Source organism: Podarcis muralis, chromosome 4, assembly GCF_964188315.1.
Source record: "Podarcis muralis chromosome 4, rPodMur119.hap1.1, whole genome shotgun sequence".
NCBI lineage: Eukaryota > Metazoa > Chordata > Lepidosauria > Squamata > Lacertidae > Podarcis > Podarcis muralis.
The window spans coordinates 23072064-23087734 of NC_135658.1; the positions used below are offsets into that span (position 1 = coordinate 23072064).

At 43.6% G+C, this 15671-nt stretch overlaps 1 protein-coding gene across 3 annotated transcripts in view; it reads right to left on the bottom strand.

Annotated features, from left to right (window-relative positions):
- Positions 1-13874, bottom strand: part of CWF19L2 (CWF19 like cell cycle control factor 2) — a 73932-nt gene extending 60058 nt beyond the window's left edge. For all 3 annotated transcript variants that reach the window (XR_013392521.1, XM_077927041.1, XM_028726192.2), the window contains exons 1-3: positions 13718-13874; positions 2559-2669; positions 962-1078 (exon numbers count right to left, since the gene is read on the bottom strand). Coding sequence is in view for 2 of the 3 variants with exons in the window: in XM_077927041.1 (XP_077783167.1) it covers positions 962-1078; positions 2559-2669; positions 13718-13801 (312 nt within the window). In the remaining variant the exon portion in view is untranslated. The remainder of the gene's footprint in view (positions 1-961; positions 1079-2558; positions 2670-13717) is intronic.
- Between the last annotated feature and the right edge of the window lie 1797 nt (positions 13875-15671).

Sequence of the window (15671 nt, forward strand, 5' to 3'; positions counted from 1 at the left end):
GAAAACATCCTGGCCATCAGATATAAGGAGTTGCCTTACACAAAGTCAAACCAGTGGTGAAACTAGCCAAGTATAATGGAGTCTGACTGGCAGTAGTTCTTCAATAGTCTTCTGCTTACTTGAGGTCCATTAACTAGAGATACCAAGAACTGAACCTAGAACCTTGCACATGCAAAACACATGCTCTAATTTTGTATGATGTTTCCCCTGAGCAGCACTATGGTACAGATCACAGCCACTGAAAATGCATCAGTAGAAGCAATAAATTTGAAAAAAATATTTTCCTTCCCCAAGCATCCCACTAAAAGCATTCTGCCTGGCAGGACAACATATCTAATGGCTAACTGACATCTGTGCTGAGGCTACTACAGAGATGTGATGAGAGACACAGTGAGGAATTTGCCTCTTATTTCTGCTTCTTCCAGAAACACCCGCAAATGTGAGCAGGAATGAGTGCTAACTTGATGATGTACTGCTGTGAATTCAACTTTCTGTCAATTCGCTGAACAAATTGTATCTGCCACTGGTGTTGAGTTTGAGAGGATTTATAATGACAACAGAGAAAGCGCTCTCTTGGTGTAGAAAAATACATTAAGATCGCATTAAAACTTTCTTACAAAATAAAAAATTGCAGCCAACTTTAAGCCCAAACAGATATGCTTATTGCACCCAATTGGTATCAATGCCCAGCAAAGGCCCAAGAGATTAAGATTTTTAAGAGACACCAAAATGCTACCAGTACTGGCCCTTGCCTTAATTCAGATGCTATCCAGTTACTGCAGAGACTGAATCGACACTCTTTGTTTTAAAAGGGATTTATGTTGTATTGTACTGGCAATAGTACTTTAAACGTACAACATATTTGTCCTTTAGAAGTACATAAAAAATATATGAGCAACAATGTCAAATACTGGTGGCAATTGCTTTCGACCAACTGGTGACTCCGATTGTTAAAACTTACAGAGGCGCTATCCGTTGAATCATTGTTTTTTTCAACTTTATGCTTCTTGCTCTTCTTTTCTTTTTTATGTTTTTTTGAACGCTTCTCCTTTTTTTTCTTTTTGGTAACAGAATGTTCCTAAAGAAACACCGATATCAACACGTCAGGCTACAAGACTTGAAGTAATAAGGCACACCTTATTTTATGAAACAGCAATATGAATCTACATGTGAAATAAACATACATAGTGGTACCTTGGTTCTCCAACGCCTTGGTACTCAAATAACTTGGAACCTGAATGCTGCAAACCTGGAAGTAAGTGTTCCGGTTTGCGAACTTTTTTCAGAAGCCGAATGTGCTCCGTTTTGAGTTACACACTTCCGTTTTGAGTGTTACACTGAGATCTGTCTGTTTTTGCTATTTATTTTGCGTTTTTATTTCTGCGGCTCTTTTTGTTTTTGTGACTGTGTGGAACCCAGTTCAGCTACTGATTGACTGACTGTGTGACTGCAGTACATTCTTTATTGCTTTCATTTTATGGATCAACGGTCTCATTAGATAGTAAAATTCATGTTAAATTGCTGTTTTAGGGGTTGTTGTTAAAAATCTGGAATGGATTAATCCATTTTGCATTATCTTCTATGGGAAAGCGCGCCTTGGGTTTTGGAACGCTCTGGTTTTGGAACGGACTTCCGGAACAGAATAAGTTTGAGAACCAAGGTACCACTGTATGTTGATATAAGTCGTAGCCAGTGCTGTGCAACCATTTTCCCAGAAGCTTCAAATCGTTATGATGAGATTTCCTGAATCGTATCCCAGATTGGATTAGCAGAGATTAACACAGTTTTGAAAAGTTAAACGAGAAGCTATAAGAGGGTCCACAGCTGCCTTCTGTGAGAAATTATATACATGTTCCAATGAAGCGGGAAACTTCAATCCAGGAGATCTTGGGGGTTCAGGTGTCAGTCTTAAAGCTCATGCAGGTATATACAAGCAACCCATTTAAAAACAGTTAAAAACAGTTACATACATCCTGTAAATGGAAATACCCAAAGATGGGGCCATCACAGAAAAGGATCTTGCAGAAGATTTGTTTAAAATATTAATCTACTGTTTAAAGAAGCCTCCATCTTCTCCTATATGAATCACATGGTCCTTAATATCTTCTTCAGATGGCGTTCCCCAGATGCCTCTGGCTTCAGAGATATAATAGACAATAATGAATAGAGAGCCTCTTATGTAAGTGATGCTTGTTTTGGCATTAGCCAAGAATTTTTTAATCCATTGTTTTTACTATTATTATACTGTTGGTGTTTTAATTTGAAATAGTGAAACTTTCTTTTTCATCCTGAAGTCACTGAGAATTTCAGCAGGTGGTATATTTTAGTTTTAGTTGGTTACCTATCAGGAAACAGACAGTTAAGCACGTTTGATATTTGCCTTTAAACCATTGTTACCTATCTGCATACCTTTGCAACAGGAACAAGTGAAAGCCTTTTTACAGAACAAATGAATACAACCGCAATGCCAAAAACAGCATCATTTAATATGATGCTGCTTTAGCATAGTCATTACACATTAATCACAAGTTTTTATTAGTTGGTGTGACAAACATCACCTTTCCCAATTCCTCTAAACGTTCATTCACATCAGACAGCATCCATGTATCCTCCCCTCGCAGTCGCTTCAGTTCTTTGCGTCGCTCTTCTTTTTCATAATCTACTTTTGCCTTAATTAAGAGAAAAGGAGAAAAATCAACTTCACTTTGGTGAAATACAGTACTCTAATTCTGGGCAAGTATGCAACTTTGTTACTTTAATCTGTCAGACCACTGGTGCATTAGAATAGCGATAACGGCTTTTTAAAAATAGAATTACAATCATTGCTTCTTCACTGAAAGCTGGACTAAGATCTGAAAAGTAACGTTATATCTGACCACACAAGCAAAAACTGAATTCCCAATCTAGTCTATTATAACAAAAACATAATTAAGTCATCCTGCAACACTTTAAAGATTCAGGGCCCATATTAAAAGCAGAGTTTGAGCATAAGTGCAAAATATGTATAAATTTCCCCATTTTCTTATTTTGCAACATAAGCAAAGTGTTAGAGAGTGGATGCAGTGGAACAAGCTGAGCACCTGGTGGCTTATCAGCCAAAGCACAATGATTTATTGGGTCATCACTTCACTCACTCAACCAAGGAATGATAAAATGGCACTAACTTCCACCACGTTACCTCCTCACTCATTTTACAAAAGCTTTCACAAAAGTTCGCTATCTGGTCCTGTGAGCTACTGCACTGAAAAATAAATGCCTACAATAGAGTACAGACACTGCTATAGTACCTCTGGGGTACTATAGGTACAGTGGTACCTCTGGTTACGAACTTAATTCGTTCCGGAGGTCCGTTCTTAACTTGAAACCATTCTTAACCTGAGGCACCACTTTAGCTAATGGGGCCTGCCGCTGTGCCGCCACCGCACGATTTCTGTTCTCATCCTGGGACAAAGTTCTTAACCCAAGGTACTACTTCCAGGTTAGCGGAGTCTGTAACCCAAAGTGTTTGTAACCCGAGGTGTTTGTAACCCGAGGTACCACTGTACCAGTGCAACATTACAACCTGCAGTGCTGCACTAGGGCTGTAGGCTGATCTAGGTCTTTGCAAACAAATAGAGGAAAACAACAGAATGGGAAGAACCAGAGATTACCATAATAAAAGACAAAAGTGGAAAGGACCTAACAGAAGCAGAAGACATCAAGAAGAGGTGGCAAGAATACACAGAGGAACTATACCAGAAAGAAATGGATGCCTCGTACACCCCAGGTAGTGTGGTTGCTGACCTTGAGCCAGACATCCTGGAAAGTGAAGTCAAATGGGCCTTAGAAAGCACTGCAAATAACAAGGCCAGTGGAAGTGATGGTATTCCAGCTGAACTATTTAAAATTTTAAAAGATGATGCTGTTAAGGTGCTACACTCAATATGCCAGCAAATTTGGAAAACTCAGCAGTGGCCAGAAGATTGGAGAAGATCAGTCTACATCCCAATCCCAAAGAAGGGCAGTGCCAAAGAATGCTCCAACTACCGCACAATTGCACTCATTTCACACACTAGCAAGGTTATGCTTAAAATTCTACAAGGAAGGCTCAAGCAGTATGTGGATCGAGAACTCCCAGAAGTGCAAGCTGGATTTAGAAGAGGCAGAGGAACCAGAGACCAAATTGCAAACATGCGCTGGATTATGGAGAAAGCTAGAGAGTTCCAGAAAGACATCTACTTCTGCTTCATTGACTATGCAAAAGCCTTTGACTGTGTCGACCACAGCAAACTATGGCAAGTTCTTAAAGAAATGGGAGTGCCTGATCACCTCATCTGTCTCCTGAGAAATCTCTATGTGGGACAAGAAGCTACAGTTAGAACTGGATATGGAACAACTGATTGGTTCAAAATTGGGAAAGGAGTACGAAAAGGCTGTATTTTGTCTCCCTGCTTATTTAATTTATATGCAGAATACATCATGCGAAAGGCTGGGCTGGATGAATCCCAAGCTGGAATTAAGATTGCCGAAAGAAATATCAACAACCTCAGATATGCAGATGACACAACCTTGATGGCAGAAAGTGAGGAGGGATTAAAGAACCCTTTAATGAGGGTGAAAGAGGAGAGCGCAAAATATGGTCTGAAGCTCAACATCAAAAAAACGAAGATCATGGCCACTGGTCCCATCACCTCCTGGCAAATAGAAGGGGAAGAAATTGAGGCAGTGGGAGATTTTACTTTCTTGGGCTCCATGATCACTGCAGATGGTGACAGCAGTCACAAAATTAAAAGACGCCTGCTTCTTGGGAGAAGGGCAATGACAGGCCTAGACAGCATCTTGAGAAGTAGAGACGTCACCTTGCCAGCAAAGGTCCGTATAGTTAAAGCCATGGTTTTCCCAGTAGTGATGTATGGAAGTGAGAGCTGGACCATAAAGAAGGCTGATCGCCGAAGAATTGATGCTTTTGAATTATGGTGCTGGAGAAGACTCTTGAGAGTCCCATGGACTGCAAGAAGATCAAACGCATCCATTCTTAAGGAAATCAGCCCTAAGTGCTCACTGGAAGGACAGATCGTGAAGCTGAGGCTCCAATACTTTGGCAACCTCGTGAGAAGAGAAGACTCCCTGGAGAAGACACTGATGCTGGGAAAGATGGAGGGCACAAGGAGAAGGGGGCGACAGAGGACGAGATGGTTGGATAGTGTTTTCGAGGTTACCAGCATGAGTTTGACCAAACTGCGGGAGGTAGTAGAGGACAGAGGTGCCTGGCGTGCTCTGGTCCATGGGGTCACGAAGAGTCGGACACGACTAAACGACTAAACAACAACAACAACTAGTACAGCAATGTAAATCAGCACTATTGCTATCTACAAAACCTTTACCAAATGGATAACAGGGGTTATACATGCCGCAATACAAGTGCCCTCTTTAGAAATTCAATCTGAACGCACAAGTGCTAGGCGTGTGTTGGGGGCTCAGGGCAGGCTAAACCTACAACATCTCAGTGTATGCTACCCCCGACACACCCAACCTTCACATGTTTAGCACAAAAGTTGGAAGGGGACTTCTAGGTATGAGCAGTAGGATGCATTTAGAAGCACTCCCCATACTTTCCCACCCAAAGCAGAAAGGTAAGGTTAGAAGCAGACACGCCCAAGGAGGATGGACGCAGGCCCTGCCCAATTTTTGTCCTCACATCTTCAGGCTGACTTCCTGAAGAAGGGTAAGGAAAGGCAGTGGTGAGACAACGGCAACAAGGAAATCACATCAGGCATCCTGATCGGTCATCAAATCAGGTGCCATCCTTGAAGCCACCATCTAATATTGTACCTCAAGTAACTCTGTGCCCGTCAAAAATACACACACCCTTAGGATTCAGGAGGATTTGCTAGCAAAGATTTGGTCACCAGGTTTCAGGCCAGACTAGAAGATACTGGTGATGTATAGCTCCTCCTCCAACAAACAGCCCTATGCTGCGGTCTCCTCTCCCCACCCCACAAAAGATATCCAGTAATGCAAAGTATGTGATGCGACATCACTGTACTACAAATCTCCCTGCCTCATTAAATTAGCTGGAAAAAGCAATGGTGTGACCAAGTGGTTTATATTACTAGAAGTAACCGGGATGGGGGGGGGGAGGATATGTGGGAACTACTCTTTGATGTCCAATTACAAGCTTGGTCACTCAGGGATATTTCATTGAAATTAATGCCAGGCCAAAAACATAGTTCGGGTGTTAATCGCAGAACTGTGTACTACAGCGCTTTCTCTACCTACTCTTCTTTATTCTTCTTTGGCGATCACTCGTAGCCAAGTAAGATTGTCTTCCATGAACACGGTCTTAACAGTGAGTCCGTAAGTGAGTGTGGGTGTAGTTGATGGATGTTGATGTTGTCTACCTAGTGCCCTCTAGATGATATTAGGCTCCTACTCCCATCAGCCCAGTCGAGAAGGTCAATGGTCAAGGAGGATGACAGCTGTAGTCCAACAACATTTGGAGGCGACTATGGCTGCATTGTGGGTTAAACCACAGAGCCTAGGACTTGCCGATCAGAAGGTCAGCGGTTCGAATCCCCGCAACGGGGTGAGCTCCCGTTGCTCGGTCCCAGCTCCTGCCCACCTAGCAGTTCTAAAGCACGTCAAAGTGCAAGTATATAAATAGGTACCGCTCCGGCGGGAAGGTAAACGGCGTTTCCGTGCGCTGCTCTGGTTCGCCAGAAGCGGCTTAGTCCTGCTGGCCACATGACCCGGAAGCTGTACGCCAGCTCCCTCGGCCAATAAAGCAATATGAGCGCCACAACCCCAGAGTCGGTCACGACTGGACCTTATGGTCAGGGGTCCCTTTACCTTTTATGGCTGCATTATACATGTTTCATTCCTAAATTACAGTATTCCATCACTCCCACATCCAGGTCTGTTACACTTTCATTTAAACTAGCCCCTTGAAAACTTTTTTCGTCCAGACTAAAGCAGAAACAAAAATCAGGCAGTGACCTCTTGTTCCATTAGCCTAATACAATCACACAAAGCTTACTGACATCAATCTCTTTCTTCCCTTCTGTATTTTATAATTAAATCCCCCTGCTAGTTGCTGGTTTCTTTCCTGTGGTACAAAAGCCAAGCCTAATTACTTCACATTTTTCAACTCTCACCCGGTGCAAGCTTTTCATTCTAAGCCAGAGCTCATTAGTGCTGTCCAATACCGCAGAAATACCTGCCAATTTTCCTTTTGCCCTTACAGATTAATTTATACCTTCCAGTAATTTTGCCTCATGTCATGAGCCTGGCTGCATTTAACTTCTATTGTTCCAGGCACAATAGGAAGTCTAAAGCTTTAAATGCACCTCACAGATGTGCGCACACAAATGCACAAATGTATCAACAGGAACTTCTAGTAGCTAGGTTTGCTGTTGCATAAGTGGAATGGCCTCTAGAGATTCTTAAACACTTTCTGAGAGGACATACCAAGATAACAGAAGGTCATGTTTGGAATGTGTCAATGAATTCCAGCTCCTGACTCACTATTTTCACAACATAATCTTCAAAGTTCATGACAACACAACCTCACATTGCAAGAACCATGATCAGCTATATAACCTTTGGCATAAACCAACCATATTTCGTGCTTTGGCTACGAAAGTGTATATTTCAGTACCTTATCCAGTCACTTATGCTGATAAAAGATCAACTACTAGCTTTAAAAAAAATGTATTTCAATAATGCTGAATGCCACTCCATGAGAAACTGAACAGGTATAGATCACAGGAAGCCAGCAGTTTACGTAGGGGTTACATTCCAAGGATTGCGCCTAAAGTCAAAATCATGTATAGTCAAAACACACTGGGTTCAATAGTGGGTGGGACTGCCAAAGCCATTTTCCTCAGAACATCCCATTTTCCACCCCCTTTTTAATTTTATCTTTTACCATGCACGTAAAGCTGAATGTACACAAGTTAAGGTAAAGGTACCCCTGCCTGTACGGGCCAGTCTTGACAGACTCTAGGGTTGTGCGCCCATCTCACTTAAGAGGCCGGGACACTTCTGGGTCACGTGGCCAGCGTGACATCACTGCTCTGGCAAGCCAGAGCCGCACACGGAAACGCTGTTTACCTTCCCGCTAGTAAGCGGTCCTATTTATCTACTTGCACCCGGGGGTGCTTTCGAACTGCTAGGTTGGCAGGCGCTGGGACCGAACAACGGGAGCGCACCCCGCCGCGGGGATTCGAACCGCCGACCTTTAAATGTGTGTAAATTGTGGGCTTTCTGTGCAGTCCTATCTGGGTGAGAGATGGAAAGAGAGTGGTCCTCCGGTACACGCAACTCTGGAAAAGGCATCTCCCTTCTCTTCCAGTATGCTTCTAGCAACATACATCAGAATGATATATGCACACTAAGCTTCTGGCACTTCCTCAGCAAGAAGAGTGAGACATCATAGAGCTAATCTACTGTTTATTTACACACTATGTACAGACAAAAGCATAATAGTGTCCGTTCTCTCCAGCTCCGAGAGAACAAACAGAACAAATAAAAGTGAAAGTACATTACAGAGGAAGACATAAGACAGTATTCTGTTTCCCACACTTGTCCCAGACAGGCATTTGATTTACAACAATCTCATCTGCAGCATCGAAGGAGTGAAATTGCTAACACTTGTTTAATACTAAATTGCCCTAGGTGAAGTGGATAAATAGGCTGCCTATAAATTATGCTTAATTGCTGCCATGAGTGAGATTCACCTAACCAGCCACATCAGTGGAAGCTCTGTGCAAGGACTTCCACTTGTGCAATGGGGCCTTCCTCCCCTCACACCCCAAAATTGGCTTGTGGGGGCTTGGAGCAACCCTAAAATAGCACGTAAGCAGGGAGAGGAAGAGGAATCGTTCCATCTGGCAAGCTGCAGTGCTTGCGCAGATAGAACAATGAGAAGAGTGCTATGTTGTATTCCACCCTATGCGTTTTTGTACACCAAAAGTTTGTTTTGTAATAATTGGTGGGTTGGGGATAAGATGTCTTGTCGGTATAGTGAGTGGTAACTGCAGAGCAGCTGCTGCAACAGTGGGACCACACTCCCCTCCAACTTCTGCACTCTCATCTGGCGGGGTGCGCGCAAGCAACCTGAGACTTCTCCTAAATGGAAGCCCTCGCTGCTCTTCCCTCTTCAGGCCCCTCTTGGCTCTAGGAGACAGAGAGGTGAGAGGGATGGCAGGGATTTGACTAGCCTGTCACTCACCTGAACAGCCTTTTCCTCCGACATGTCCTGTGTGCTCATCTCCATCTCTGATGGCTCTGACCATACTTTTTCCCCCTCCCTGCCTTGCAGGCAGCGCCAAAGCCCATAAATCACTGTCCTCCTCTCCTGGAGGAAGAAGAGACTCTAGAAACCCCACTGTGCAGGCAGGTGGAAAAACTAGTACATTTTAAAAGCAAAAAAACCCCAGAAAACGGAACACCATTATATTCCATTATTTGGAGGACAAAAAGTTAACTATTTGAGTATGTTCACCTCTGCAAATGAATATAGAAGCCACTCTAGAAAGTTCTTGCGTAAACAGAACGAATGTAACAAAGATGGAGACAAAAAGACACTTTTTAAAATGCTTTCAAAACCCCTTCTCTATGAAATTTCAGTGAAAATCACCATTTTACCACCATTTGGCAAAGGAATATTATGGTCTATTAAATCCTGCACAAAAGCTCCAATATCTCTATGGAGTGAGAAGCATTTTTCATAAAATTATAGCTATATTCCTGAGAGAGTTGACATAGTTTCCAGGAGGCCCTCTTCAATGTTCTCAGAAGCAATGCTAAACCTCACATTTTTCACAAGCAGGATAGAAAAAGAATTTCTAATGCACTTGAAGGAACAGTAAAATGCACTACAATTTCTATCTGCTCCAACACTGGCTGAGATACAAAGAGCTCCGAGAGGACCAGTAGCATTTAAAAACAATGATTTACAGGGTTATTGTGATGCCACACCATATCAAACAAACTCCTTTTAAAACTCCTCTCGCTTTTAAAAATGGTATATCCTGCAAGGCCATGGCAGGTGGGGGAAAACGTTTAAGCCAAAACAGAAGCCAAATCCCTCTCAGCCACAAATAACTAATAGATCTTGAGATCTAAGCCATTGCCTGCTCACACCATAGTTCAGTTACAATATAAATAAAAATTAAGTGCAAATACATCACATCTTCTCAAACACAGATCATATATAGAATTCATAAGCAAATCTACAAAGGATAGGCAGAAGGAGAAAACATAGTGACTTGGACTGTCAAACAGGAACCTTTTAATTACTGGATGATTGGAATTCAGTTCTAATAAATAAACCCCAGGTGCTTTAAGTCTATTTTGTTACTTTTATCTTTAATACTAATAACTTAATTATTTGTTAAATTCTACAATATTATGCACAATACATGAGAGTCAGGTTGACTGAGCTCTATGGAGATTACCTCCAAGAAAATATACACAAGTACTAAATTAATCTCATGATTTCCTGTCTAACAGGCTAAAGCAGATCCTACACAGCTATTTTTTTATTTTTGTATGAAACGTCAATTCAAAATTAAACCTGGTCATTGCATTTGTTTCCACAGTAATCAGATACCTTCAGAAATACTAGTACAGGTGCTGAAAGTGTCTGACAGCACCAGCTGATGCACCCATGATGACATCCCCTCAGGCACCACAACTGTTTTCAAAAAATACTCTGGTAACTGCAATTCTACTAAACCAGTCTCTATTTTGATGCCCCAATCCAAACCAATGAGCTAAACACAACCAAGCATTGTCACTTTCTCTTTCACACATTCTGATCTTCTCCAGGGTAGAAACTCTGTTCTAAATAGCCTTTCCCCAAGGCAGAAAGGCAACCTGCACTAAAGGATTTTTTAATCTGCCATGTTGCAACATCCCTAGCAAACTTCCTCAGTATTCAGCCCCATGCCACCTTGCATTTATCAGGTATGAAGGCCATTTGTTCAAAGCTGCTTGGATCGTGTGTTTTGCATACTGCCATCATTTAAACGAGAAAAAACAAACCAAGAAAACTGTTGCTTTTAAGAACACAACTATGGGTTACAGCAGTCAAGGGACCTTTTCTGAAGACAGCATCCTTGCATCGTGTTTTCCCACTAACATGTAGTGGGACTTATCCCAAATCATGATATTCTATTTCCCTTCACGCCATGGGCTGCCACTAGCAGGAATTGGGAAAACATGTGCTATCACAACATGGAGTAAATAATCCAATATGTTGTGGAAGAGAAGGAGAACTCAACTTGGGAGTGCCTTTTCTACCACTGTAATCCTATACACTCCACTAGGTAAAGGACCCCTGACCATTAAGTCCAGTCGTGACCAACTCTGGGGTTGCGGCGCTCATCTCGCTCTATAGGCCGAGGGAGCCGGCGTTTGTCAGCAGACAGCTTCCAGGTCATCTGGCTAACCAGAGCAGCGCATGGAAACACCGTTTACCTTCCCGCTGGAGTGGTACCTATTTATCTACTTGCACTTTGATGTGCTTTCGAACTGCTAGGTTGGCAGGAGCAGGGACCAAGGAACGGGAGCTCACCCCGTTGCGGGGATTCGAACCGCCGACCTTCTGATCAGCAAGTCCTAGGCTCTGTGGTTTAACCAACAGCGCCACCCGCGTCCCTACACTCCACTACTTTGAGGCTATACTCGATTCATGAGAAAGACTTCGGGAGCAAACCCTGAGGAAAATCTGTAGCTGCTGCCTTTCAGGACATCTTCAGGAGAAGAAAAAGCTAAGAAGTAAACCCTACACAATTCCAGAGTGGAGTCCCTAAGATGGTTGGATGGCGCCTTGTATGCCTCCTTCCAACAATTCCTGCAGTCAAGCTAGAGCCAAATGTATTGCTCTGCTTTCCTTTGCACCACATCACCAAGGCCGAAAGGGTGGGGACTTGTCATATGGGCAGCCCAGGCTTGTGCCCCACAAAGGTCATCTGCAACTATCATCTGAGACCCATCACCATGGTCCCCATCAACAAGAGGTCAGAAGCTGGAAACACAAGAATGGTCCTTTTCAGTGGTAGCTCCCCACTTATGGGGAATGCTCCACCCAGGGAGGATCACCTAGCACCATTTTGATTAATTTTTAAGCACCTGGCAAAACTTTTTCTTTTTACCTGGGCTTTTCACCCTTATTTGAAGGGTTTCAAGAACTTGTGACCTCTTTTAATGGGGCAGGTTCCATAAGACCTCTCTTTTATTGGAATAGATTTTTTTAAAGCCTTTTCATTGGCTTGCTTCTTTTAAATGGTTCTAGCAGTAATACCGTGCTGTAAGTCATTTTGAGTCACTTTTATGAGTAAAGCAAGTAATAAATATAAATAATTATAACGAAGTTGGATGTCATCACCCCCAGATTCGCCTCCCAACAGCTTCATATAGATGTGAAACAGAATGTATGACAAGATCAATCTCTACTGAATATCTCCCCCAAAGGATAAACCCCACAGAACCAACCGACAATCAACCAAAGCTATCCTCATATTACTTGTGCTTTTCTAAACATTTTCCAGCCCTCCAGCTTCCTTTTTAAGGTGTGGAAACTAGTACTGTACACAGCACTTCAAGTTCAGTCACAACATAGATGTGCATGGTGGCATTATGACATCGGTGGCTTTGTTTTTAATCCCTTTCCTAACAATCCTTAACACACAATTCATCTATTTGGTGCACGTGCAATCACCACACTGGACAAAATTATGAAGGGGGGGTTTACAAACAATTTCTTTCACACAAGTAACTTTTGTGTAGGAAAGCTATGTGATGTACAAAGCAACACTTAGGACCGGTTAACCCCTAGTACAGTGGTACGTTCCGGAGCCCCGTTCGCATGCAGAAGCAAACGCAACTTGCGTCCGCAGGTCGTGATTTGCTGCTTCCACGCATGCGCGTGACGTCATTTTGACCGTCTGCGCATGCGCGAGCGGCGAAACCCTGAAGTAACACGCTCCATTACTTCCGGGTCGCCGCAGCGCGCAACCCGAAAATACTTATCCCGAAGCTACTTCAACCTGAGGTATGACTGTAGGTGGAAATGCATACACAGAAACCACAGAAGTTCAGCCGATAAATGCGCAGGTGATAAACGTATATCCCGGCCCTGTGATCTTCGGATGAAGGGTACTTCCTGAATTCAACTTAAAAAAATATAAGACCTAAGGATTCATAGATGGAGACAAACGTCCTCATGAAGATGTCCTAAATGTAAGAGGGCAGCCCCAAAAAAAGATAAACCCGCATTGGCTTGTCACTAGTTTTAACTGCAATTGCTCCTCTCCCACCTCCTCACCCAAGGACTCCTGCGGTTTGGGAAGGGTGCTCAGAACTACCACGCAGGGGTCCTTAGCCCCACTCCGAGAACTACATTTCCCAGAGTTCTCGGGGATACTTCCTGCAATCACAGAGGAATTTAAACATGTCCTGCCGTTGCAGAGAGCTGCTGTTCCGAAATAGGGAAATGGCCCTATTACCTGGGGGAGGGGGGGCGATTCAAAACAAGGGCTGAAGGGGGGTGGGGGAGCGAGAACCTCATGTTATTTACACAATGAAGACAAAAAAGGGGTGAAAAACGTCCCCTCGACGCTTGAATGGGCGCGGAGGGAAGAGAGAAAGGAGGAGGAGAAGGAGGGTTCCTTCGGAAGTGGGGTGAGCACAGGGCCCAGCAACGGGCTGACAAGCCGAGCCGGTCCGTCACCTGCTGTAGCAGCGCCTCGCGGTGGCGGCGCCTCTCTTCCTTGCGCGCCGCCAGAGTCCTCTCGCTTTCAAACCCGGACGCCATGCTTGTTAAGGGAAAACGCCGAGCGCCGCCGTAAAGCAAACCGGCCCCTCTTTCCGGGTCCTGCACTCCGCGCTAGTACGCGTGCGCAAGCATGTAAAGAAGCGACGTAAAAAAAACTGCGAGGGACGGAGGGAGGAGCGAAAGGTTACGTCAATGGTCTCCTCCTCCTGCTCCTCGCGCGTGCTCAATGTTCCTAGGCGTTGCCATGGAGCCCCTTTTCCTGGTTGCCTGGAGGGCAGCGTTCGAACTGATGACGTCCTGCAGCTGGATGCAGAGGCGCCACCAGCCTTGGTCAAATGAAGGAAACAGCCCAAGGCTTCATTAGGGAGTTACTGTTTTCCTTTCTCTTTAAAAAGAAAGAGAGGGAGATCATCTCAGCGGCATTATTTATTCATTACTATTTGTTACATTTGTTAGTCGCTTTTTTTTCTTGCACAAGGCAAAACCCAAAGCGACTTGCAACCAAAAAAAACCAACCTCACATAAATACAGTGGTACCTCGGGTTACATACGCTTCAGGTTACAGACTCCACTAATCCAGAAATAGTGCTTCAGGTTAAGAACTTTGCTTCAGGATGAGAACAGAAATCGTGTTCCGGGGGCGCAGCGGTAGCAGGAGGCCTCATTAGCGAAAGTGGTGCTTCAGGTTAAGAACAGTTTCAGGTTAAGAACGGACCTCCTGAACGAATTAAGTACTTAACCCGAGGTACCACTGTACAATAAAGCCAAGGAGAGGTGAAATGCATTGAAAACATCCCACCCAATGTTGGACCAAGACTGAGGCGATGTAGATTCAAAACCCCACTTCAACCATGAAGCTCACTAGGGGATACTGGACCTGTTACTCCCTCTTCACCTAACTTGCAGGGCTGTTATTAACATAAGGATGTTTGAAGAGAAGACAAGCTTCACAAGAAAATGTCGGCGGGGGGTGGGGGTGGAATCTAGCTTAAATAATTTGAAAGATTTTCTAGAAAAATAGATGCCAGTACTCACCATGAAGTTGTTGCAGTAAGTGCCAAACTTTTTAACAACAACAAAAGAGGTGTCGGTACTGTGCCCTTGAGTACGCCCTGAAAGGGTAGCAGTTTCTACAGTGTGTGTCCTTAAAGGTTAACTTTCAAGATATTTAAGCTAGATTTCCCCCTTGACATTTTCTTGTGATGCTTGTCTTCTCTTCAAACACCCTTAGACACGTAACATTACACGTTGAAGTTGCTTCCCACTGCATATTTTAAAAACGATTTCCTCTTAGACACCTAATCACAAGGGGGTGGGCACAGAAGTTGGATTAGGCATCTGAGACCCAGATAATGTAACAGGGCTAATTATATACCATTCCATCGCAGCCACACATACTTTACTTTCAAATCCAAGTTGTTCCTTAGAGGTGTGGTTCTAAGTTGGCCAGGTTGTCTTTCTGTCACCCTCCACTGATTCAGGTAACTTATTGCAAGCATTGATCATGGAATCATTGAATTGTAGAGTTGGAAGGGACCTCAAGAGCCATCTAGTCTAACATCTTGCAATGCTAGGAATCTCAAATAGATCATACATGACAGATGGCTGCTCAACCTCTGCTTAAAAGCATCCAATGAAGGAGAGTCCACAACCTCCCGAGGGAGACCAGTCCAACGAGGAACAGCTCTTATTACCAGAAAGTTCTTCCTGATGTTTAGTCAGAATCTCCTTCCTTGTAACTTGAAGCCATTGGTTTGAGTCCTACCCTCCAGAGCAGGAGAAAACAAGCTTATTCCATCTTCCTTGTGACTGCCCTTCAGATATTTGAAGATGGCTATCATATCTCCCCTCAGTCTCTTCTTTTCCAGGCTTAACATACTCAGCTGTTCCTCATAAGGCTTAGATACAT